This window comes from Tursiops truncatus, chromosome 7 (genome assembly GCF_011762595.2).
Source record: "Tursiops truncatus isolate mTurTru1 chromosome 7, mTurTru1.mat.Y, whole genome shotgun sequence".
Classification (NCBI taxonomy): domain Eukaryota; kingdom Metazoa; phylum Chordata; class Mammalia; order Artiodactyla; family Delphinidae; genus Tursiops; species Tursiops truncatus.
Genome location: NC_047040.1, coordinates 18,243,351 through 18,268,306, shown reverse-complemented (window position 1 = coordinate 18,268,306; position 24,956 = coordinate 18,243,351). Strand labels below are relative to the sequence as shown.

Sequence of the window (24,956 nt, the reverse complement as noted above, 5' to 3'; positions counted from 1 at the left end):
AATTTAGGTCCTAATCTTAAATTCCAACCTCTGCTTCTCAGGCGCCACCCCTCTTATTTATAGCCGCCCCTAGATTCCTTGGCCACGCCCCCGTGGACTTTCCCATAAATCCACCTCCTCCCTCGGTTAGAAAGCAAGGAGATAGTAAGAACTACAATTCCCGGCAGACTCCGCGAAGGAGTTCTCGCGACTTGCGCGAAGACACGTGCGCGGAAGGAGCAAGCAGTAGTGGGCGACAGATCTGGCAAAAGGGAACTAATGGTAAAGGGAGCCAGTGGTAAAGGGACCAGGTGGAGGGGCGGTGTAAGGGGTAGGGGGCAGAGGACGGACGGTAGACCGAGAGAGGCTCGGAGGCCTCGGCTGGCTCTCCGCACTTCCGCTCTTGTGTTGGTTCCACAACCCCTGGCTACGTGAGGCGTAGTAGTTGTGGGGTTCAGAGGGTCAGCAATCAGTTCTCCGAATCCAGAGATTCAGTACTTGTCGTCAGTATCGGTACTCAGGGCTTGGTAGGTTCGGTGTTTGGGATGCTAAAGGAATCTGTCTTTTGAGTCAGGGTCCATCACCTAGAGATTGGTTTTAGGATTCAGGTTCAGCCTATGTAGTTTTTTTTTTGCTAGGATTTGGGATGCATCAGATGCGGATCAGTATTAGTTCAGTACTTGGGATTCATTCTTAGGATTGTAGTTAAATATTTGGGGCTCACTCAGGGTCTGGGGTTCAGTATTCAGGCTTCACTATTGGAGTTCAGGGCTTAACATCTAGAGTGAGGATGCAACAATTGGGAATCGGTGGGTTTGGGGTTTCGGTTTTTTGAGGTTTGGGGTCTGAGAAGGACTTCTCTTGTTGAGTTTCTGAGTTTGCTGAATTTGTGGCCAGAGGGAGGTCTGTTAGGGGTCAAATTGTGGGGTGTGAATTTCAGAATTTGGGTGAAATCCCTGTGGGATTTGAAGACTGCCTGGAGGCTGGGCTAGGATTTGAGTTGTGTGGGATTTGTGAGGTGTTGTGCCCGGGGCAGGTCTATATTGAACTTCGGATTTACATCCTCCGAGGGGACTAAGTGTTGCTATTTGGGTTTTGGGGGCTTGGTTGGGGTATGAGTCAGGTTCCTGGGTTGGGGTGTGAGATCTAAGCCTGACTTCTCTGTTGGGATTTGAGGTTTAGGTAGCAGTCGCCATCATGCTCAAAGCTGTGATCCTGATTGGAGGCCCTCAAAAGGGTGAGGAGCCAGGGGAATTGGGGGAGGAGGTTGGGCTGGAGTGGTCGGTGGGGTGGGGACAGAGGGAGGCAGGAAGCTGAAATGTGCTTCTTTCTCCTCTCCCAGGGACTCGCTTCAGGCCTTTGTCCTTTGAGGTGCCCAAACCACTCTTTCCTGTGGCGGGGGTCCCTATGATCCAGCACCACATTGAGGCTTGTGCCCAGGTAACCCCATAGGCTCCCCTCTCCCACCTCACTTCCTGCTCATCTCCTTCTTGCTGTATTTCCCCCTTTTCCAACCATGACCTTCCCACAGGGACCACCATTTACAAGTGCAAATGTGAATGTCGCCCCCTGGAGTTGTGCGGTACAACTGCTCTGCTGTCTTCCTCTAACCTAGTGTCTCCTCTGGCCTCCTGCTCAGATTGCACTCCTATTTATTTTTAAAGCATGGAATGTGAGATCAGGCAAGACTCTTAGAGACAATTTAACACTGCAGCAGGGGGAACCTTAATGATAGCAAAGCACAGGACTCATACCTTTGCTCACTGTGGAGCTAATTTCTTTATTGCTTTCGATATGGAGGCAGGCATGGTTTTATTTGAATCCAGTCTCTGCCTCCTATAAGGACTTGAGAGCACATTTCCCATCCTTTCTGAGCCTTAGTTTCCTTATTTGTAAAATGGAGGTGATTAGACCTGTTTTGCGGGGTGGCGAAGCTTGCAATGATGTTTGTAAAGTGCCTTGTACAATGTAGGCGCCTGATAAATGATATCCTCATCTCAAGCTCAGATTGACACATAATAAATATGGGGGGAAAATTATGGGTTATTCTTTTTTTTTTTTTTTTTTTGCGGTACGCGGGCCTCTCACTGTTGTGGCCTCTCCCGTTGTGGAGCACAGGCTCCGGACGCACAGGCTCAGCGGCCATAGGCTCACGGGCCCAGCCGCTCCACGGCATGTGGGATCTTCCCGGACCGGGGCACGAACCCGTGTCCCCTGCATCGGCAGGCGGACTCTCAACCACTGCGCCACCAGGGAAGCCCTATGGGTTATTCTTTAACGCAGCTTGGTAGGCAAAATCTTCCCTAGGGTGAGCCCCAATTCAGATGTGAGGGGGCAGGGGATAATAGAATAATAAAAGGTTAAAAGGTCAGGGACTGAGACTTCCTCCAACTTCCTCATTGTCCAGAGGAGAAAACGGGCCAGAGTGGGAAAGTGAGTGCCCAGGGGCCCCATAGCTGAGAATGAAACTGGTCTCTCCAGACTTATGGGCCAGTCCCAGGGATTTCTCCCTCCTATCAGATATTTTTTTCTTCCAACCTCTTCCCTTGTCCCCAGGTCGCTGGGATGCAGGAGATTCTGCTCATTGGCTTCTACCAACCTGATGAGCCCCTTACCCGGTTCCTAGAAGCTGCCCAGCAGGAGTTTAATCTTCCGATCAGGTGTTTGTGCACACATGCTGTATGGGGCTGGGGAGTCAGGGCCTTAAGCCTCTGGTTCTGGGGAGTGGGGTGAGTCAGCATTCGCCAGACTTCACCCTCACACGCTAGGAGGGTTCCTATTTGGGCATCTTTGAATCCCTGAGTATATTGCCTTCTCTGTGGGCCTCGGGCAGGTATAACCCTGGGAACAGGAGTCGTCAGGTGCCCAGGCTCCTGGTGTCTGTCTCCTCTGATCTCACTGAGCTGGTCCTGGGGTCCCTGGGGACAGGTACCTGCAAGAATTTGCCCCCCTGGGCACAGGGGGTGGTCTCTACCATTTCCGGGACCAAATTCTGGCTGGAGGCCCCGAAGCCTTCTTCGTGCTCAACGCTGACGTCTGCTCCGACTTCCCCTTGAGCACTATGTTGGACGTCCACAGACACCAGCCGCACCCTTTCTTGCTCCTTGGCACCACGGTGAGGGGGCCAGGGGGGCTGGAGGGTGCAGAGGGGGTGATCCAGAAAGGTTTCTGGGATGCAGGATGTCAGGGAGGCAGGGGCAGCCCAGGTGGTGGGATCAGGCATCAGATGTGCCTGAAACCCCAGCAGCGGTGGAGGTGGTGGCGGAGACCCCAAGCCCTTTGGCTGCTCAGCAGTACGGAGCGGGCGAGGAGTGGCGGCAGCTGTCAGTTCTCACCCTTGCTGAAGCCCTGTCCACAGCAGCAGAGATGCGTGCCAGGTGTTATAGGAGAGGGAAAGAAAGAAAGAGAAAACAGACCTTGCTGCCGTGGAGCTGGCAGGTCACTGTCTCGGTGTGTCTGTCTTTCAGGCTAACAGGACACAATCCCTCAACTATGGCTGCATCGTAGAGAATCCACAGACGCATGAGGTGAGAGCAGGGAGGGGGCTGGCTGGGCGCTTGCTCTGTGTATCATCATTCCCACTCCGCCTCTGGAGAATGCTGGAATGCTTTGGGATGGGCCCCAGTCTTCTCAGGCAGGTGGGGCATACCCTTAGTTCATCCTATATCCCTTCTAGAGAGATCGTTGAGAGTGAAGGGGTAACAGTGGATGAATGATCAGGGTGCTATGAGAGCACAAAAGGAGGCCCAACCCAGCCTTGTCTGGGTGGAGGGGGGGAGGGCTCCCTAGAGAAGGCAAGGTCTGAGCTGAGTTTTCGATTTGTTTAGATGACGGAGACAGGAAGGTATTGCAGGTAGAGGGACCAGCATGTGCAAAGGCCAGGAGGCAGGAAACAGCAGGCCCCCAGAATTATGGAGGGAGGCGCATAATCAGCAAGGCAGAGCGTCTCTGTCCTTGTTTGTGAAGCTCCCTGTCCCTGAGTCTGACTGACTTTCGTGCACCCCTTTTATTTGTTCAAGCTTTAGTATTAAAAATACATATAAACACACACACACACACGAATTTTTTTTTTTTAAGTTTTGTGCTAGGCACTAGCTAGGTGTGAGGGAAACACAGCCGAACGACAATCCCTGCTTCTCAGGAACCCTTGGACTAGTGGGAGAGACAGTCAAAAACCAACCATCGCAAATGATACAAGTGCTACCGGTGAGGTGTGGCCAGAGGCCAGGGGTGCCCGGACCTGAGAACCCAACTCTGGGGCAGAGTGGACTCATAGAGGAAGTGACAATGCCAGCTGGGTTTTGAAAGCCGAGTTTTCCAGATGAAGAGATGGGAAGGGACATTTTCGGCGCAGGCGTGCAATAGCATGGAGCCGTGTTCTGGAAGCTCTGGGAGGTGGGGAGGAGAAAGGCCTGTAGTTCAGATTTATCTTGAAGGTGAAGGCCAGCCGCAAGATGCGATGCAGTCTGCATTTTAGGAAGACCACTTCGGCAGCAGGGAGGACCTGGAGGTCAGAGGGTCTTAGGGGGTGACGGCAGTGGCCTCTCCTCCACTGATCCCAGCCCACTGTGTCCTCAGGTCCTGCACTATGTGGAGAAACCCAGCACTTTTGTCAGTGACATCATCAACTGTGGCATCTACCTCTTTTCCCCGGAAGCCCTGAAGCCCCTTCGGGATGTCTTCCAGCGTAATCAGCAGGATGGGCAACTGTGAGGCAGGCCCCGTGGCCCTGAGACCCCAAGTGCCCCCGGTCGCAGACCGCCCCCCCAGTCTCTGCAGGCTCCTTCTCCTGAGCCCCCGCTCACCTTCCTTCCCCTTCTCATCTCTATTTGTCCTCTCCAGCTGAGCCTCCAAGTCCCTCCCTTCCTAACCTCATTCTGTCCCTCTTCTTATCCATCCCAGTTCCTCTTCTGTCACCGCCTGCCCACTCCCCTTCTGGTCCATTTCTCTCAAGCCCTGAGTGTCCCAGAGATGCCTTTTAGAACAGACGGCAACACACACAGTTGGGTGCACACAGGCTTGAGTGAGACACACACACACACACACACACAGACACACACACGCGCACACACACACACACACTCTCTCTCTCTCTCTCTCTCTCTCTCTCTCTCTCTCTCTCTCTCCCCCCCCCCTCCCTCCCTCTCAGGCTGAGTGCCCCAGAGCCCTGCTGGCCACAAGCCAAAGTCCAGGGTCATCCTCCTAGGCCTGCAACCTGTTCCTTTCTGTGGATCCCTGCCTTTGCTCCCTCCTCCCCCACCCGTCTCCCCATCTCAAGCCTCATTCATTCATCACCATCTTCTCACTCCCACCCATCTCTCTGCTTCTCTCTCCATTCTCTCCCGGCCTCTCTGTCTGTTTCTGCTGAGCTGGCATCTCCACCATCTCTCTCTTCTCTCTCTTTCTGTGACTGTCTCTGCCCCCACCAGCTGCCTTCCTCTGGGGTGAGTCTGTCTGTGTTTCATTCCATCCAGTGAATGAGAGGGAGGGTGACCAGAGGCGGGGTTCAGAAGAGTGGATGGGGTGGGGGAGAATGGGAAAAGGGGGAGAAGCCAGGTCTGGTCGAACTCCATGTGGATGTGGGGCAGGATGAGCAGCAGGTCTGTGCATGGGGACACAGACAGCTCAGGGAGGAGAGGAGGTGATGTGTATGCGGGTGATGGGAGAGCTTCCTGGGATGTGAGCATCCTTGTGGAACAGATCTGAGCAGACCTGGAGAGGTGGTGGGATTCACTCTCATTCCTATCCCCAGGAGACTGCTGGCCCCTGCTTGGGCTCAGCTGGGGAACTGACGTCAGCATCCCTTCCTCTGTGCCAGGGAGGACTCGTCAGGCTTGTGGCCTGGGGCAGGTACCATCCGCCTGGAGCAGGATGTGTTCTCCGCCCTGGCCGGGCAGGGCCAGATCTATGTGCACCTCACTGACGGCATCTGGAGTCAGATCAAGTCTGCAGGGTATGGGAGGGGCCTCTGATGGGGTGGTTGGGTCACCTGGGGGTTGAGACTTTGGGGTGGTGGGCACAGGCCCTGCTGGCCCCTGAGCCCCTGCACCACTTTCTGGCCCCCAGCTCAGCCCTCTATGCTTCCCGCCTCTATCTGAGCCAGTACCAGCTCACTCACCCAGAACGCCTGGCCAAGCACACCCCAGGGGGTCCACGGATTCGAGGTACCCATCCGGCCCCAATTCCTAACCTTTGCCCCCAGCCCAGCCCCCCTCCCCTCTGAGCTGTGACTCCTGACCTTAGATCCAGAGGTGAAGTCTCAGTCCCTGCCCTCCCTGAACCAGATGTGGTTTGGGGTATTTGCCCCCAGGTCCTCTCTTCTGCTTCTAGGAAACGTTTACATCCACCCAACAGCTAAGGTGGCCCCGTCTGCTGTGGTAAGTGATGGCCCAGCCCAGGGGAAGCATGGGTGGGGCAGTGCTCGGAGTAGCGGTCTCTCCACTTTGTCACAGCCTGTCCTATGGCCTCACGCCTTATCTGTTTTATGAGGGGATTGGATTGGGGGCCCTCCAAGGCTATGGTTGTGCTCTTCTCCACAGCTGGGCCCCAACGTCTCCATCGGGGAGGGGGTGACCATGGGCGAGGGTGTGCGGCTCCGAGAGAGCATTGTCCTCCATGGAGCCACACTGCAGGTAGGCACCCAGGCACACACGGCAGCCGTGGCACCCCGAGAGGCTGAGGGGAGGGGTGAGCCCCTTCTCACCCCCTCACCTCACATCGTCCTGTTTGGCAGGAGCACACGTGTGTTCTGCACAGCATCGTGGGCTGGGGGAGCACCATAGGGCGCTGGGCCCGCGTGGAGGGTACCCCCAATGACCCCAATCCCAACGACCCCCGAGCCCACATGGACAGTGAGAGCCTGTTCAAGGATGGGAAGCTGCTCCCTGCTATTACCATCCTAGGTATGCTTCCCAGGGCCCTAGGCTGTGAGAAACCTCCACAGGTGATGGCCATGCCCTGTGGGAGCATTTGTGTGTGTGTGTGTGTTTATTCCTTTAGCAAACATTTACCCAGTGTCTGCTCTATGCCAGGTCCTGTGTGAGTCACAGGGGGCATGAGGCCAGGGCACAGATGGGCAGGGAGGGATCCCTCCCGGATGGCGGTGGCCCCCAGCTCTTTGCCCCTCGCCTCCCCTCCCCACGGCCTCCCCCTGGTGCCCTTGTCCACACTGCAGGCTGCCGCGTCCGGATCCCTGCCGAGGTGCTCATACTGAACTCGATTGTTCTGCCACACAAGGAGCTGAGCCGCAGCTTCACCAACCAGATCATCCTCTGAGGGGGGCTGCCTGAAGTTCCCCCCAGCTCTGATCCGCTCCCCTTGAGGCTCCTGCCTGCATGGCCAGCCTCTGTCCAGAAGGGAGCGGAGGAAGCCAGCCAGGCTCTTCCTGTGCACGCGCACGCGGGGAGCAACGTGGGTGGCCGGGGGACTGGTGGCCTCCCTCTCCACTCCCTAATAAACCCGGGTGAACCTTGGAGCCGGTAAGGACTCCGCTCGTGCCTGGGCTGGGGGGTGAGAGTGGAAGGGGGCCAGCTGACTCAGTCCCCCCCAACATTAGCATTTAAATTGGAGTCGTTGCTTCGGGCTCATGAATAATGAATCTGGAGCCCTGGTAAATCTCCCCCTCCCACTGCCTCAGCCTCTCGCGCTGCTCTGGAGGAAGGCCCTCAAGGCTCCAGCCGGCTGGCCCCCGCCTTCACCCCTACCCTGACGCCGCCTCCCTGTTCCTCTTCGCTGGGCCTCGCTCAGGCTCCGGAGTGGAAGGATTCCGAAGGGAAGCGGGGAGGATTTCACTTGGGCAGTGGGGTGCGGGCTGGGAGCGCTGGGCCTGAGGTTGGATCCCCCGGAGCCGCCCTCCCCGGGTGCTGCCGAGCCCCGGCCCGGCCTGCTTTCTGCTCTGCCAGCTCCATCTGCTCCCAGCCTGGCTTTTGGCGGGGTCGGGGGTTTCTCTCCCGCCCGAGGCCCCGTATCTGCCTCCTAGTCCCTGGCAGGCAGGTTGGGCCTGAGCTGGTGCCTTTCTCTCCAGAAGCACAGTGGGAGCTACTCCATTCTGGGAGGGGAGGGGCCCTGGCCACCTCCCACCACCCTGGCTCTGCTCTTTGGGGGGGTCTCAGTCTTCCTTTCATATTCCTGAAGCCCCAGAGATACCCAGCCACCTCTCGTGTTTGCCCACGACCCCCGTGTGCCCCTCCCGGTGCCCCCTTTCCCCAGCTGTGGGTGCAGAGCTTAGTTGCCAGATGAGCGGGTAATGATGGTAATCTGCTAATTGAGAGGAATCTAATTACCCGAAGAGAATGGGGGGGGGCAGGGCATGGGTGGGAGGCAGGAGGGGGTCCTGGCAGCAGGCAGGGTGGCAGGCAGCAGGGTGCTGGGGCCTGGTTATCAGCACCAGGGTCTGGGACAGAGCCCAGGATTTCAGAGCTTCAGGGCTGGGCTGTTAGGAAGATGCACTTTCTCAGGAGCTGGGCTGACGGTGGCCTGGGGTTTGGGCTAGGTGTGACCACCCAGCCCCTGGAGGCTCTGCAGGCTGTGTCAGAGCGCGTGTGCATGTGAAACAACCGGGGGTTTTAGCGGTCCTGACCTACAACCTGCCTGGACGCAGCCCTTCTGGTTCCCGTTCCTGGTCCCTCCAGTCTCTGCCTCCAGCCCACACCTTCCGTCACCTCTGTATGGGGTCCGGAGGGGTCTGCAGATGCCTCCTCTGGGCTGGGGTCAACCCCCTGAGGTCAGGGCTGGGAGAGGGGTGGGCTGCAGGGCCAGGGGCTGGGTCCCTTCCTCTCCTCTCCCCAGTCCTGACCCTTCTGTTCCGAGTGGTTGGCAGAAGCCATGGCAGCTTCATCATAAATATGATAATTTAATTATTTTCTCAGCAAAACACCGTGAAATCCAATAAGTCTGTGTCAGGCCCTGGCCCCCGGGACCCCCCCTCCTGGGCCCAGTGGGGGTGGGGACAGGCACTGGACAGGGACGGGGTCAGTGTTTAAAGTGAAGGGGGGCTGGTGAAGCTGAGGTCTCTGTGGAGCCCCCCACCCACCCCACCCCATCCCCGCCACGCGGAGGGCGTTACTGATGTACGCGTGCTCAGGTGGAGCGGGGTCTAAGGAGAGAAGTTCCGATGCCCCCCACTCCTCTCCAGCCTCGTCTGCCCTGGGAGGGCCTAGCATCCCTCCACCTCTGAGGCCACAGCCCAGAGCCCAGGATGTGGGAGTACCCTGTCTCTGGAGGGGAGAGGGCAGGGAGCCCCCTTCACCACCTCTGGGACCTCACTGGCCCTGTAAGGGTAGGAGGGTGCTGGCCCTTCGAGAACAGAGGGAACTGGGGTGGGAAGTAGGGGATGAGGGGGGAGGGATGCGGGGGAGGGGTGCGCTCCTGCCATTAGTGCTTTTTTCGGTTTCCATAAAAAGATTATTCTGTAAAATCAGCGAGGGGGAGCGAGCTGGGGGCCGGGGAGTGGGGGCGGGTCCCTGGCACTGAGCTGGATGGGGTGACAGAGGAGGAGAGCTGGGGACCGACCGGGACTGAGCGTGGAGAGAAATTTGGATGGGCTTCGGGAGCCAGCTAGGGGGAAGAGGCCGAGCCAAGAACGCAGACTGGGGGCAGGCTGGCCAGGATGGGGCGGGGGGAGTGCCAGGGCCCTCATCTCCCTCCTGCCTGGGCCTCCTTCCCACCCCCATCCCCATCCCCTCCCCCTGGCACTTAGCAGCCATCATAGGGGAGCAGATTGCAGCCCCCTCCCCCTCTCCGGGAAGCAGGCACAGCTGGGGCCCTGCCACATCTGCCGCATCAGCACGGAGCACAGCTGGGTGTGCCCAGAGCCGCGCTCCCCAAAACACAAAGTTGGGGCGGGGGCCAAGGAGAGCCCAGACCCCTGAGACAGACGCACTGACACTTCTGCCAACAGACACAGACTCCTCGAGGCGAAGCTACACTCACCACCACACACGCTCCCTCGTGTGCAGAGACAGGAGAACTGACAAACATGCAATTACTCTGCCCCGCCTGCCGCCCCCACCCCTTCCTCCTCCTTCCCTTCCTTCCCTCCAGGCTCCCCTCCACCGCCTTGGCCACCTCTGAACCGCTCTCGCCCTCGTCTGGAGGGAACAGGGGCTTCACCCTTCCCAGGCACACGCTTCTGGGAGGCTTGGAGAACAGGAGAGCAGCGGGTGGTAAGGGGCATCTGAGTCCGAAGCTTGAGCCTGGGGAAGCCAGTCCCCCGCTCCATGCCCATGCCCCTTCCCACAAAGAAACCCCCTCTGAAGCACTGGTCCTTGCCACCCTGGACGTGATGGGGTCTCCATCCCAGGGCGGACTGGCTGGGCACCCTGGAGTGTGGTCAAGGTCCCCGTGACACTCTGTGTTCCACTGGCCGCCTCAAGGAGGTGCTGTACGTCCAAGTTCTAGCCAGAGGTCGGCTCCCAGGGCCGGGCCCTGGCACTCCCGTCCCCAACAACCTGCAGCACCGTCCACTCAGCAACGCACCCCTCTGCTTAGCTTTGCTACCCCAAAAGGCGCAGGGTATGGGGCCTCCGTCGGTGGCGGAAAAGTCCCCCCTCCTCAGCAGGGGTGATCAGGAGTCCCTTCTCCCCGCCTCCACCATCCCGCTTCCCAGGCGATGACCACCTCTGGCCTCTGATTAAATCCTGCCCCTTGGCAGCCCTCGTTTCTCCACGCTCATCTCCTTGGCCCCAGTGTCTTGCCCTCAACCCTCTCCTCCTGCCTGCCCCCACCCCCGTGTCCCACGCCTCGTCCCCGCCCCTGCCCCTCAGAGCTTTAATCCCTGCTGCTGCCGTGCCGCCTTATCTGCTCTCAGCAGCTTTCCCTGCTGCAAAGCCCTCTCCCCCTCCTTCTCGGGATCTTCTTCCCCCCTCCTTCCCCGGTTCTCTCTTCTCTCTGACCAGCACCCCCTGGCCTGTCTCTGCCTCTCAGGCCCCCCATGATGACTCCTGGCTGATGCCAGATCTGCACCCCAGTGCCCTTTGCTCTCTCTCCAGCCTCAGCCCCGAGGTTGCAGCTGCCCACCCAGTCCCACACTGATCTCCTTCCGCCTCAACCCTCCCCCGCAGGCCCCACAGACTTGGTCAGTTTCTGACCAGCCAAGATTTTCCATCTTTCTTCCTTCCCTGCCCTCCATCTCCTGGCCCCCTCCCCCAGTTCTTCCAGCAGCCCCTCAATCTTGGACACGGTCCCCTTCAATCCCAGTAACCCACGGCCTCGGCTTGGGTTGTTGGTGCCTGCCACAGGAGAGGGCTCAGGGCTGGGCAGGGCTGGGCTGGTCCTTGGACAGGGTAGGGTGTGCAGAGTGCTGGTGGGCAGTGGGGGCAGGGCCTGGTGGCGGGACGCTAACCCTCTTCAGTTGCCTCAGATCACGTCCGGGCCTCCCCACCCCCTTCGCTGGAACTCTCATTAACCGCTTCTCCTGCCTCGTCCGCAGCATAAATAACCCAGATAAATCAGCCGCCGTCCGCCCCCCGCCCCTCGGCCCCCGCACAGCCCGTTTGTCACCGCTGCTCGCTCACCAGCCAGGCCTGGCCCAGTCCCGGCCTCCGCACCCCCCCATCCGTGTCCCTTCCCGCCCACGTCTGTCCCACGCTGGCTCATGCCTTGGTCCGCAGCAGAGCCAGGCCTGGGACAGGTGTCTGATCTGGGCAGGGTGGCAAGGGGTGTACTCTGCGAGCAGGGGGAGACTGGGCCCTCCCCCTAGAATGCTATCTAGGAGTTTGGGGGTCATGTCATTTAGGAGTGGGGCCACCCAGGCTGGGAGTCTAAGGCCCACAAATGGGGGAAAGGGGCAAATGCAGCTCAGCTTGCGGGTCCCTGCTGGGAAGAGGGAACCCCAGAGCTCGGGGTGCGGGATGCGCCTTGGAGCCCCGCAAGCAGGATCCTGGGACGTCTCCAGGTCTACCTTTTGGAGCATTTTGCCCAAAGAAAAACCTCCGTGCCCCCTACCAGGTGCTCTGAGTCAGAACCCTCCTGCCCTCCCTACCTCTCTGCCCCCCATTCCCGTGCCCTGCCTGGGCAGGCTGTACAGATGGTACTCTAATCTCTGCCTCTCAGTCCATCCACCGTTCTCTCTGTTAGGAAGCCTAGTTCAGCCCCTGGGGGGGTGGGTGGAGAACTGGACTGCGAACAAATCTGGGGAATGGGGACAACTGGTGGGCAGAGGATGTCTGGCTGAGGCTTCACATCCTGACCCTGCACTCCACACTCCCCCCCGCCCCCCCCAACCTGCACCCACATTCCCACCCCCAGAGTCCTTGGCAGCCCCTCCCCCTTTGCTCACACCCAGCTTGGGTCCTGGCTAGCCACACTTGGCCCTGATGCTCACTGCAGGGGGCAGCTGGTCCCCTGGGAGTGGGTGGGGGAAGCAGGGAAGGGATGGGGGAGCTTGGGCGCAGGGCTGGGCGTGGGGGTGGGGAAGAAACTGGGCTGGGCCCCAGGGACCAGCTGGGCAATGAGCCGGGGAAGCAGCCGGGAGGCTAAATGAGGGAGATTATCACCCAACTGCAGCCGGGCAGAGAGGGAGGCAGGCAGGGAAGGGGGGGGGAGGGAGGGGAGAAAGGACGGGGGCCAGAGGGGAAAGGGGTGTAAGGGGACAGGGTGGGTGATAGAAGAGGCTGGAGGAGTAGGGGGAAAAGGCCAAGGGATGGGCTGAAAGGACATGGTGGGGGCTCCCACTGAGCACAACCATATTCCTGGGGCCTGGGAGACTGGAGGATGAGGGCTTGGGGACAATTGAAGACAGCTCGCTGTAGGGCAGCGGGGGGGTGGGGGGCGGAAATGCAGCTAACTGCTGCTCCACTTCCCGCTGGCCTAGAACTCCCCTCACCATCCTGCCCCTGCCCCGCCCCCCAGCACCGGCTTACCACCCAACTTCATTCCTTCTAGAGGTTGAAGGCTCCCCGACATGCCCTCAGGAGAAAAGAGGGCGTGCTTCGGGCTCGTGACGGAGGCCAGTATGTTGGGGAGAAAGACCCTGTGATCTCATTGGATGGCAGGACAATTTAGTGACACACACTGAGTCCTGGGCGGCAACCAGTGCTGGGGAGAGCTTGGGGGGCAGTTCCCCGCTTTCCTGGCAGAGCCCCAGACTGAAGTAACCTTAAAAAAGCAATTAAATCACCTTTAAAAAAAAAAAAAACCCAGTAAAGAAAAATCAATACCAGGAGAAAGGGGAAGAGAGAGGCTGGGGACGATAAGGAGGTGGGGGAGGAGGTGCTGCAAGGGTCTGGTAGTCTAGCAGGGAGGGGTGAGCGTGGGAGGGGGCTGCCCCTGGGCAGCGGGCAGAGATGGGGACAGTCTGTCATCGCTTGGGGGCTCCGGGTGCCAACCCCTTTCCCCTCTGGGATGCTGCCAGATGCAGCCCCTGAGACCCCAGGGGTCTCAGCTCCCCAGCTTGGGGGGGACGGCTGGTGGGGAGGCCCAGCCAAGGGGCCGCTGGAGACAAACCCCAACAGGGTGCCCCAAAGGGCCAGGGTTGGTGGGCGGCTGTGTGTGGGTGGGCTCCGTGCTGGGGTGACCTGTGATGGACGGGGCCTGACCCGGCCTTGCAACCAAGGGTGAGCAGAGTGGTTCCCTGCTCCCCAGGGGAGCCATCCCTGGGCCCCTTTCCCAGGCTAGGCGCAGGGGCTGCGACCGGCAGGGCAGGCCCGCCGCAGGGGAGAGGTGGCCACTGGGCAGCGGGGGGACCTCGGACTCTAATCCCCAGCAGCTGCTGTTTCCCTCAGATCGATTCCCTTCTCACTTTTTTTTTTCAGCTGCCGGTTCCGCGGCTCGGATCGATGGAGCTGCCTCCCCCACCCCTCTGAGCTTCCTCTCCCTGCTGCTCATTAGTGCCCCGATTAATCAGCCCCCCACCTTTCTTCTAGGGGATGAGTACTTCCTGTCCCATGAGGGCTCTCGCTCTCACACGGGCACCCACCCCCAGAGCACAAGCTGCTCACGGTGACCACCCCCACCCTGGGGGCACCCAGGCATCACCTCCTCTCCGCCGGCCACCAGGGGCCCCATCCCCGCCTGTGATAGCAGCCCGCATGCCTGCTTCCCCTCCGCCAGGCGGCAGCCACCCCAGGGCTCCCCTGCCCCTCTGCCAGGCGCCCCCGTATCCGTTTCCCTAGGACTGCGTTCCTTCCCATTCAAGCGCAGCACCTCTCTGCTCCCTCCAGCACCCCCATGTGGGCTCTTCCTGACCTCCGTTCCACACCCTCTCACCACATCACACCTCCTCTGCTCCCTGGCCTGTCCACCCAACACGCGCCCCCAACCCCTGGCCTGGCAAGGGATTTGGGAAACATTTGGCGAAGCAAAGCGGCCACAGATGTGCAAGTCAGCCAGGGTGCCCTCTGTCCCAGACACATGAGACACTGAGTTTCGGGGGTGGAGGTGAAGTCGGGGAGAGGGCGGCCAGCATCCCAGAGGGGGCGGCCAGCATCCCAGAGGGGGCAGGGGTATGGTGGGTGTTAAGTCGGGAGCAAAGCTGCAGGGAAGCCACGAATCTTGGTGGAACCACCATTGTCCCCTTGTCTGTCTCGCCTGCCCTTCTCTGCTCTGCCCTCCCCTCCCCTCCCTCATTCAAACAAGTGGCTCTCCCAAGGAGTTTCTGGAAGCCGCCGTGAGTGGGGTAGTGGGGTCAGGTGGTGGCTGGGTGGCTGCAGTCAGGAGTCAGGGAGGCCAGGAGGTCGGGGATGGAGTCGGCTGGCCCTTCCTGGGGTGCGGTCCAGAAAAGTGGCAGAATGAGCGAAGGACTCCGGGTGCAGCCCTCCTCCCCGGGTGGCCTGGGAGTGGGGCCATGCGGGGACCCCACGAATGGCTAGGGTGTAGCAAGAGTTTGGGGCTATCCCGACGAGGTCTCAGGCAGCAGGGACGGGCGATCCCTGTCCCGGGCTGGGGGCTGCCCCCTCCCCTGGCCTGGCTCCTGCCGCCCGTGCCGCCGGTGAAACGCTGTTGACATGTCCTGAATTATTAAGCACGGGGTGGGCTCCGGAGCACATGCTGAGCGGAGCGGCTGGGGCTGCGCGGCGTGGCGGAGCAGCGCTCGCTCCCTCGCTCCCTCGCTCGCTCGCTCGCTCGCAGGGACACACGCAGGGGCTGACAGCTGTGCCGGTGCTGATAAGGGAAGCCACAAGGAGACGATCGAGGAGAGAGACAAGCGGCGGCAGAGGCGTCAGCGGCAGCGGCAGCGGCAGCGGCAGCGCCAGGGCTGCGGAGTCGCCGGGAGTGGGAGTGACTCCCCCACCTCAGGCCCCCACCCTGTCCCCGTCCTCTTCCCGTTTGCCCTGAGTTTAGAAGAGCAGCCGCTGCCCCCGCAGCCACTCCGGAGGGCACCGGGGGCTGCTGGCCAGGGAGGGACAGGGGCAGGTAGGCTCCAACCAGTCCCAGCAGCTGGGCACAGATGCCGATCGAGATTGTGTGCAAAATCAAATTTGCAGAGGAGGATGCGAAACCCAAGGAGAAGGAGGCAGGGGATGAGCAGAGCCTCCTGGGGGCCGCGCGGGGGGCATCAGCCCCCCGGGACCTGGCCACCTTTGCCAGCACCAGCACTCTGCACGGGCTGGGCCGGGCCTGTGGCCCAGGCCCCCATGGACTGCGCAGAACCCTGTGGGCACTGGCCCTACTCACCTCGCTGGCTGCCTTCCTGTACCAGGCGGCCGGCCTCGCCCGGGGCTACCTGACCCGGCCTCACCTGGTGGTAATGGACCCGGCTGCCCCAGCCCCAGTGGCGGGCTTCCCGGCCGTCACCCTCTGCAACATCAACCGTTTCCGGCATTCAGCACTCAGCGACGCCGACATCTTCCACCTGGCCAACCTGACCGGGCTGCCCCCCAAAGACCGGGACGGGCACCGTGCCGCTGGTCTGCGCTACCCGGAGCCCGACATGGTAGACATCCTCAACCGCACTGGCCACCAGCTCGCGGATATGCTCAAGAGCTGCAACTTCAGCGGGCACCACTGCTCCGCCAGCAACTTCTCCGTGGTGAGTCCTGCCAGCCGGCCCGCCCAGCCTGGGGTGGCCAGAGGCTGGCGGTGGGGGAGGGAGTGGTGCGCAGGGCATCCTCATCAGGGCTTCCCCTCCTGCCGCCGCCAGAGGCTGGCCTCGTGTCGCCCCCATGCCCGGTGTTGCCCTCGGGCTCCCCAGCATGGAGCAGTGGACGCTCGTGGGGGCTTACCGTGCCGCCGCTGCAGAGCCTAGGTCTGGGGGCCAAGGGTCCTGGAGTGGGCCCGGGGGCCCAGAAGCTGGTCAGCTTGCAGGGGAGGGATGCACCATGCTACAGCCGGACCAAGTGACCCCCGCTTTTCTCTTGCTCTCCTTTTCTCCTGTGGCCACTGGATTCTTCTCCCCACCCAAAAGGGCGATGGGGAGAGGGTGTTCTGGGGGCTCCAGCAAAGGGGGGACTCAGGGCTGCCTCTGGGGGAGCTGGCCCGGCAGGCAGGCTGGACAGAGCCGATCTTCGCGTACACTGGGTGCCAGTGTCTCTCACACACACCCCCTTTCACTGACTCGCTCACACATCCCTCTTTCACGCTGCCCCTCCAGCTTCTCCCGCTTTGCAGGCCCTCCCTCTGTTTCCTGGTTCTTGCCCGGCTCTGGCTCTTACACTGAGGGTCACTCATTCACTCTTAAGTGCATGGCTCACCCTCACTGCTGCCCGGCGCGCACACACACACACACACACACACACACACACACACCCCTACTGCATGGGGACATAGTTTCCTGCACACTCTCTCACACAGTGTCCCTGTCACTACACTCACGTGCACACCTGCACACCCACGCACCCAGAGAGCTGCTCATCCCCGTGCCCACATCCCAGCTCTTACTAAGCTGCTGAGGACAGGGTCACACCGTGGATGCTGTCCCCTCTTGTGACACCCCCACCTGCCTCAGCCCCTGCTCCCCGTCTCTCACATATGTGCAAACACACACACACACTCTCACGAGGAGTGGAGTGGAGTGTTGGCTTGGGCTACCCTCCCATGCACACCTCCCACAATCGGGTGTGTGAGGTGTGTGTGAAGTGTGTCTTGTATGCTGTCTGTCTGTCTGTCGGTGCTCCGTTCACCCATAGTCACAGGCTGTCTATTATTCCTGGTGCTTGAGTTGCTGTCCCCAGTCCACAGTTTACCCCCGGCATTGTGTACGTGTGGTGTGTGTGGGGTGTGTTTTCATTCTTGTGACCACCGCCCAGCGCGTGTGCAAATACATGGCATCGACGTGGTGCCCATCCAGCCCAGCCTCCAGCTCCAGCCCCAGATGGGGACCTTTTCCTTCTCATGGCCCGGTGCCCGCACGCGGGCTCTCATTCACTCACTGCCTCAGTAGCACCAGGAAACATGCTCCACCCGTGTTCCTGCCCCCACCATGCCTGCAGCCTCGGGGTCCTCCTGCCATTGGATGGCGGGAGTTGCGTAGAAATGGAGGAAGGGATGAGAAGGAGGATGTGCTGGGAGAGGAACCGGGGCGGGGAGGGGATGGCGGGGGCCTGTTGTCCAGCTGCACGCCCCTTCTTCCAGGAAAAATTCAACGCTCTCAAAGCGATTGTCCCTAAGGAGCAGTGTGTGAATGTGGCCTTTCGGGTCCGTGGGGCTCCTCTGTGAGACATCGTCACTCCTGAGTTTTGGGGGTGGGGACAGAGCCCGTGTCAGCAGGTGCTGTTGGGGCAGAAATCAATGGGGCCTTTGTGTCCCTGAGTGGGAGTTTGTGTCCCAGGCCCCGGTGAGGGGTGGAAGGGCAAGAGGAAGAGTAATGAAGCCTCAGGGGGAGGGGAGGGAAGGAAGAGATAGAGGGGCAAGGAAGCAAGGTGAGGGAGGCGGGGGGTAGCTGCCTGGCCTCCAGGAAAGGAGGAGGTGCCTGGAGGATATGGGAACAGGGAGCCCCCGGATTAAAGCTGGCGAGTCCCTGTGGATCTGGGGATGGCCAGGCAGAGGTGAGGGTGGACATCCCACAGGCCCTTTCGTACCCTGAGGATGGAGAGAAAAGGACAGAAGTTTGTGGGTCTCTGCTCTGGGGCTGCAGCAGGACAATGAGGGGCAGAGGAGCAAAGCAAGCACGGGGGGCCAGGGATTCCCCTTGGATCCACCTGTCCCCCCACTCAGCCTAGTCCCCATGCCCTTCTGCCCAAACCCCACCCCCCATGTGCTGAGTGTAACTCTCCCTTGGACCTGGCATTCCAAGGCTGAGTCTGCTGCCAGTTTACAAGGGTCTGGGATTATGGTTGGGATGGGATGATCCACGGTAACGGGGAAGATGGGGGTGTATTGTGTGGGCAAGACTGGAGAAGGGGTATGGAGACAAAGACATCAGGGGTCTCTGATGAGGACATGAGGTCCACAGTAGACTCCGTGGTGAGAATATGGAGCCCGTGATGGGGATGTGGGATCGATGGAGGGGTGATGGGTGCAGGAATCAGTGGTGGGAACCTGCCAGGGCACGTGTGCTGAGATGGTCAGAGACAACGACGCGCTTTGGGGAAGGTATGTGTTTTCTGTTGCTTTCCCCATTTCCTCCTTCCCACTCCCCACTCTGCTGTGACCTTTCTTCCGGAATCCAAGTTAATAAATGTCACATTTTCCAGCCTATTTTTACTCCGGGTAAAATGCCCTCCCCCAGTCCCCTCAGCTGCCGCTCTTGCTTCTGTTACCACTGCAGTCGCTCTCACCCCCACGCTCCCTAATATCCCCTCACTGATTCCCAATCAGTCCCTCAATCAACACGGAGTTCTGAGCACCTACTGTGTGCCAGGCTCGCTACCAGGTGCTGTGGTGGAGAACAAAGAAGGGGAGCCCTGGTCCCCAGTCCCTGTCCTCAAGCAGCCTCCAGTCTTGTGGTGGAGCTGGGATGGGGACATTTAAAAAGCTTTACCAATGGAGGAGTTAACCAGCCATGCAAGCAGTGTCAGGAGGTGCCGGGATTAATTGCCAAACGAGGTTACATGGATAGTAAGAGCCTGGGTTCAGAGAGAGGGGCCATTCTGGGCTGAAGAGGGCTGGGAAGGCTTAACGGATGAAGCAGCCTGGGCGAGGTTTGGAGAGGAGGGGAGGGGAGAGAGGCGAGAGAGAGGAGCGATGCTTCCACCTCTCCACCCATATGCCCCTCCACCCAGCTCACCCCATCTCTTCTCTTTGCCGCCCCCCTCCTCACCCAGTCTCATACCAACCCACTCCCACCTCCACCACCACTTATATGTTCTCTCTTCCTCCTCAATTCCTACCGCCCTCCGCTCCCCCAGCCCAGCGCGCCAAGCCCCATCTATACTTTCCCCCCTGCGGCTGCTCTCAGCCTGCCCACTTACTAGAAGGCAGAAATCACTCTTTCTTCCTAGGCTTCGTCTCTTCAGCTGTAAAATGTGGCTCTAAATTCCAGCGTCTCCTCTCAGCTGGGGACTGTACGGTGGAGTGGTCAAGTGTGTGGGTTTGGGAGCCAGACGGTCTGGACTCAAACCTTGGCTGGGTGGCCTTGGAGAAGTTAGCTTCTGTGAGCCTCAGTTTCTGTATTCGTGATATAGAATATTAGAACCTAAAAAAATTCGGGTGGTTGTGAGGATTAAAAGAGGTGGCTGTAAAGGGCATAGCACACTGCCTGGCACACACACCACGTGCACTCAGAGTGTCAGCTGTTAGAAATGCCACCACCCCAACTCCTGGCTCTCTTTAACCTGTTCCCAGCACCACCTGCTGTTTTCCAACCTACGTGCTGGCATCTTCGCTAGTCTCCATCACCTAGCCTTCCTCCTCTCTTGACCCTCAAGCCTCCGCCCCCCACCCTATTATAGCATCCCCATGCTTCCCAACCCTCCCCAGGTCTCAGGCACGCGTGTGCATGTGTAGTAGTGCATACACCTGAGATCCGTGCTGTCCCACAGAACACTCTGTGATGACGGAAATGTCCTGCATCTGCGCTGTCCAGCGTGGTCATCACTAGCCACACAGGCCAGTGAGCATCTGCAGTGTGATTAGTGTGACAGAGAGAATGAAGGTTCTATTCAAACAGCGGGGTGTGGCCAGTGGCTGCCATATCAGACAGTGCTGCTCTAGGTGGTCCTGGGGACGTGGTTCAGGCTGCCAGGTTGGTCAGGGCTAGGCTTTCCAACGGGCATCAAAGGATATAAAGTGATGGTGGTGGGCTGTGATCAGAAGTCCGGCCATCTCCTCTCCGGGCTGAGGTCCCCGGTTGAGCTGAGGATGGGGCCTGTGTCTGGGGACATCGAGGTGTCTGGAAACACCACCGAACAGATACACCTTTCTTCCCAGGTGCAGGACATGACCTTGGTCTTTTCCATTCTATTGTCTGGAAAATCGAGGCATGGGGAAGGCAGAGAATCCACGAGGAGGCAGGGGGAGGGCCAGCCCCTCTCTGTGGGGTCCTCCGGGGTCCAGGCAGCCCCCGGAGGTGCAGGTGACCAGAGACCTGTGGGCACTTCCCTGTTTCTATCCCCTCTCGGGCTGTCAGCCTTCCCTCCCCGCCTCCCAACCCTCCTTCCCCACACGCTGGTGACTGCCGTGACTATTAATCACTCGCCCTGCTCTCTTCCTCTCTGCTAATCAGGCACAATTAGACAAGGCCTCTTCCAGCTGGGCAGTCCTCCTCCCTGCCCCCTTCCCTCCTCTCCCAGCCCCACCCCAGCTCAGTCGGGACGGCTCTGAGGCAGAGGGAGCTGCGTGCCAGCCCTCCCTCACTCTCTGGCTCCCCCAGCCCACAATTCCAGGCTCCTCCGCCATCCCCGGCCTTCTATCCAAGCTTCCTCCTGAGCCCGCCCCTTCCCTGGTGTGGTCAGGCCGGTACTGACAGTCTCTGCACCCACTCCTTGATTGTGGGAGGGGCTACTCCACAGACGTCCCAACTCCAGGCCTCCGCCACTGGCGCCGAGGGCCTGAGGGCTGCCCCTTGCCCCCGCGACTCCGGAAGGGAGAGGATTCCCACTGCGGCCTCTCATCTACCGGATGAGCTTACCTCGGACCCTCACTCCCAGCCCAGCCCTCCGTGCCCTCCGGCCCCACCTTCTCCTGAGGCGTGAACCTGGAGAACGTTTAGTTCAACATCTAGTTCAGGGGTGGTCCTGCCTTCGGGAGCCAGGCAGATCAGGTCTGAGAAGGCACACAGTAGGGAAGGGTGGGGTATGAGGGGAAGTGAAGGTCACTTACCCTTGAAGGGAGCAGCTGTTTCTCAGCCCCAGCTAACTGTTGCCCTGTGGTCAGGGATGCCCGGTGTTAGGGGGTCTTCCAATTTGTCCAGAGAAGCCCCGAGTCTTGATTATTTTAATTAAAAATTTCCTGAGTAAAAAAAACATTCAGAGGTCTAGCTACAACTCCGACTGCAGGACCCAGCGTGCCTGCCCTCCCCACCGCCTGCCCCACTGCTGGCTGCTGCCCCTCAGGCCCTCCTTGAGGGGGCGCTCTCAGCCTGGCCGCCTCCCATTGGCCGGTGGAGTTGCTGGAGGGGGATTTGAGCCCAGCAACCAGCGGCAGGGACTGTGACTGTTACCCGGGGCTGGCCTGCAAGGGCAACGGGGAATGCCAGGAGGGACGTGCCCCACCTGGCCCTGCTCTGCAGCCCCGTGGCCTCTTCATTAATCAGGCATCAGCCCCGAGCTGGGTTCATTATCAGCTCAGCTTCTCGTGGCACTGCCGGAAGATGCTGATTAGCCTTTGAAGAAATGGCCCCCGCGTTTCCCTCTTGTCCTCCCTCTTTCTGCCCGTGCTCCTTCCTGGACACCCACCCCGGCCCTTCTGCTTCTCGGGAGGAATCTGCTCCCTCTCGCGGCTGGTGGCAGGCCTGTCTCTGCCAAGCCCAGGCCAGGGACAGAAAGGACCAGGACCAGGGGGCAGGGAGGCAGGAGCGCCCCAAGGAGTACTCGGAGTGCAGAGTTTCGGGACTACTCAGGCTGAGGTCACTGGGCGGAGGAGGGGGAGTGAATGCGGGGTGGAGACTCAGGGTGGCGGGAAGAGATGGACAGCCTCCCTGGAGGAGGGAATGAGAGGGCAGCCTCAGGCTGTTATCAGTGTTTCCCTGTCCTTCTCCTGGCAATGCCACCTCCTTGGAGCAGCTGGGCAGAGGGGGTGGGGACAGCCAGAACCGTGGACAGGAGGCCTGAGGGTTTGGGGTTTTTGTTTTTTTTGTAAATCCTGGTGGAGGCTTAGGGTCTTGGAGCCATCCCACATGAATGGCGGGTGGGAAGGCCCGAGGAGGACAGAGACCCCGTGGGTGGAGATAAGAGGCTTCAGAGTGCTGTGTGTTTTCCAGAAGAGGGAGGGGGTATCTGCAATTCTTCCCCGGCGCTCAGGCCCCGAGGAGGCCGGGGTTGGCAGCGCTGAAAATCCAACCTCCCCCCCCCCCCCGCAAATGTTCACCATGCCCTTGGGACACCCATTTTCAGTCAGAGGGGGAACAGTTCCAGAAAGACAGGCACAGGCAGCAGCAAGAGAGTTCAGAGAGGAGCCACGGGATGATTAAGGGGAAATGGAGGATTGATTTAGGAGGAAAGATTAAAGGAGCTAAATCCGTGGCGCTTGGCTCAGCGGTGACTAAGCGTGGACAGGATAATAGCTTTACAAATGTGTGAAAGGTGTAAATACCAAAGGGGGTGAGGGGAGGCGGCTCGGCGGGCCAGGAGAGCGGGGCTGGGGGCTGAGGAGGCCCCCGGAAGGGCTGGGGGCCCTTGGGCGACTGCCCGGTAGGGCTGGCTCCTCTCCAGTAGGGGTGCAGGGGGAGCAAACGGGGTGTCGGGGAGCCCCGGGTTCCAAGCTGGGGTTCCATTTCGGGGCCGCAGCTTCGCCGGCCTGTGCTGACCTCCACGTCCCACTCCCGCCCCGCTGAGGATCTGAGGCCGCGGGTTCAAATCCCATCCGAGTCCCTCTGCGTCCTTCGGCACCGGGCCTTTCCCTCTGCATCCATCCGCTGGGGCCCGGGCCGCCGCCCCGCCGTGCCGGCTCGCGCCCCTCGCTCCTCCCCGGCCGCGGAGCGCGGCGGGAGGCGGTGTCTCCCTCCGCGGTGGAAGCCTTTGGCGCGGCTGTGTGCGGAGGTCACTTTGCCGAGGAGCCGGGAGCCGGAGGAATGCAAATGAGGCAAACCCCGGGAGGAGAATGGAGGAGCCCGGAGGAGACCGGAGGGAGGGCGCCCGGGCGCCGCGATGGATGCCTGCCCCGCGGGAGGGAGGAGGGGGGCGGCGAGGAGCACGAGGCGGTGGGTGCGGCCTTCTGGGTGCGGCTGGGCCCAGCCTGGAGGCTCGGGCGCACTCACCCACCTCCTCCATCTCCTCCACCTCCTGGGTCTCGGTTCCTGAACTCCCTCCTGGACACGGATGCGATCCACTGTGTAGGCAAGCTCTTAACGAATAACTTTGCATCGAGGGCTGGAACGTCAGGGAAGGACTTCGTTACAAATTAAAAATATTCCCGTCTGCAAAACTGACTTTCTAGGGTTTAAGGCCTATGCGGTCGCTACCTGGGAACAGGTTTGGCTGTTTACCTGCGTCCTGGAGACCCCGCTCTCTCCTCTCCAGTGGAGACGCGGCGCTCCCTGAGATCACCGTGTTCTTCCACGGCCCCAAGGGCTCCGGGCTCCCAGCTCCAGCTCGGCCTCAGCCTGGCCTCAGCCTGGAGTCGTACGGCCTTGACTGTCTCCTACTTCTCCACTACTGCCCACGCGTTTACATTTGCTCAAACGTCGTGCCCATTTCCTCCTAGACTCACAAGCACTTCTACCTTGGAGAAGAAGTCGCCTTGAAGAGCACCTGGGTGGCTGGGGGCTGGGGGGATGCTGCGTTGACCCTGAGGGGGAGGGCAGGCGCACTAGGGCCGGGGTGGGGTGGGGTGGGGGGTATTCTCCCTGTGTCTGACTGTGGTGTGATCGGATGCCCTTCCTGGGTGGATGAGTGCGCTTGCTCTGGGAAGCTTTATACTCTCCAACCCAAGCCGAATTCCCGTTCCACTCTCAGGGGACTTGGATTGGTCTCCCTATCATACCACCTATCCCAGCAGTAGTGATTTGCCTGTCCCTGGGATTGTTGGTTTTGTGTGCTTTGTTCACCACCGCTGTATACCTGGCTCCCAGCCTAGGTGCTCAATAAACACTTTTGGAATGAATGAATGCCTTTGGGGCCAGATAGCCAGCTCCCTCAGGGCAGAGACCAGTGATTTTGTTCTCCGAGTCATCCTCAGTAGCAGGCATAGTACCTGGCGTATTGTACAGGCTCAAGGAACGGTGTTGGACAAGTAAGTGTGATGTGAACACCCACCATTTCTTTTTTTCTTTTTTAAATAAATTTATTCATTTATTTATTTATTTGTGGCTGCATCGGGTCTTCGTTGCTGCACGTGGGCTTTCTCTAGTTGCGGCAAGCGGGGGCTACTCTTTGTTGCAGTGTGCGGGCCTCTCAATGCAGTGGCTTCTCTTGTTGTGGAGCATGGGCTCTAGGCGCGCGGGCTCAGTAGTTGTGGCATGCAGGCTCAGTAGTTGTGGTGCACGGGCTTAGTTGCTCCACGGCATGTGGGATCTTCCTGGACCAGAGCTCAAACCCGTGTCCCCCGCACTGGCAGGTGGATTCCCAACCACTGCGCCACCAGGGAAGTCCCCACCCACCATTTCTTAAGCACCTCCTATTCACTGGGGCTGTGCCAGGTATGTTTCAGCACGCAGTGGCTGTTAGCGCAGAGTCCAGTGCCAGATCACCTGGTTCCCTCCTCTGCCACGTCATGTGACTCTGGCCAGCTCCTTACCCTCTCTGGACTTCCACTGTCTTGTCTGTAAAATGGAGATGTTTAGAAACCTCCAATAGAGGGTTTTTGTGAGAATCAAGGAGTTAATTGATATAAAAGGCTTAGGACTATGCTTGACACAGAGTAAGCACTGAATAAATGTTAACTGTGGCTATTATCTGTGTACATTATCTCTTTCCTCATAACACCTCTGACATGCCTATTATTATTCCTGTTGTACAGATGAAAAGTGGCGGGTCAGAGAGGTTAAATGACTGAACCCGAATCCC

General features: G+C 59.8%; 2 protein-coding genes and 1 long non-coding RNA gene across 10 annotated transcripts in view; 2 read left to right on the top strand and 1 right to left on the bottom strand.

Moving 5' to 3' along the window:
* The first annotated feature begins 151 nt into the window (after nt 1-151).
* Nucleotides 152-7,453, top strand: GMPPA (GDP-mannose pyrophosphorylase A). 7 transcript variants are annotated; one of them, XM_033859680.2, is made up of 13 exons: nt 154-261; nt 1,156-1,216; nt 1,322-1,419; nt 2,536-2,639; nt 2,908-3,094; nt 3,447-3,506; nt 4,558-4,688; nt 5,798-5,932; nt 6,046-6,143; nt 6,223-6,356; nt 6,519-6,611; nt 6,713-6,881; nt 7,154-7,453. In XM_033859680.2, the coding sequence occupies exons 2-13, from the start codon at nt 1,177-1,179 to the stop codon at nt 7,252-7,254; spliced, it is 1,350 nt and encodes a 449-aa protein (XP_033715571.1). In that variant the 5' UTR covers nt 154-261; nt 1,156-1,176; the 3' UTR covers nt 7,255-7,453. The 7 variants fall into 7 exon arrangements, 6 of the variants coding, with proteins under 6 accessions (XP_033715576.1, XP_033715571.1, XP_033715578.1 ...); XM_033859683.2 differs by having other exon boundaries at nt 160-261; nt 6,310-6,356; XM_033859685.2 differs by lacking the exon at nt 6,713-6,881 and having other exon boundaries at nt 152-261.
* On the bottom strand, nt 3,495-23,102 carry LOC117312940 (uncharacterized). Of its 2 annotated transcripts, none has more exons than XR_004527364.2 (4): nt 22,760-23,102; nt 21,115-21,243; nt 19,266-19,489; nt 3,495-4,565 (listed from the first exon to the last, which is right to left on the bottom strand). It is a non-coding gene; the product is annotated as an uncharacterized lncRNA (long non-coding RNA). The 2 variants fall into 2 exon arrangements; XR_004527365.2 differs by lacking the exon at nt 22,760-23,102 and adding an exon at nt 21,507-21,624.
* ASIC4 (acid sensing ion channel subunit family member 4) overlaps nt 7,595-24,956 on the top strand; it is a 29,800-nt gene continuing 12,438 nt past the window's right edge. The window contains 3 exon segments of the mRNA XM_073807212.1: nt 7,595-15,012; nt 15,015-15,320; nt 15,323-15,946. Coding sequence (XP_073663313.1) covers nt 14,962-15,012; nt 15,015-15,320; nt 15,323-15,946 — 981 coding nt within the window. The 5' untranslated portion in view covers nt 7,595-14,961.

What these genes read in the sequence shown, in the direction of transcription:
- GMPPA (XM_033859680.2), top strand. Translation starts at nt 1,177, where the DNA reads ATGCTCAAAGCTGTGATCCTGATTGGAGGCCCTCAAAAGG. An exon ending in TCTTGCTCCTTGGCACCACG is followed by an intron (nt 3,095 to 3,446) that starts GTGAGGGGGCCA and finishes TCTGTCTTTCAG; the next exon opens with GCTAACAGGACACAATCCCT. An exon ending in TCCATGGAGCCACACTGCAG is followed by an intron (nt 6,612 to 6,712) that starts GTAGGCACCCAG and finishes CCTGTTTGGCAG; the next exon opens with GAGCACACGTGTGTTCTGCA.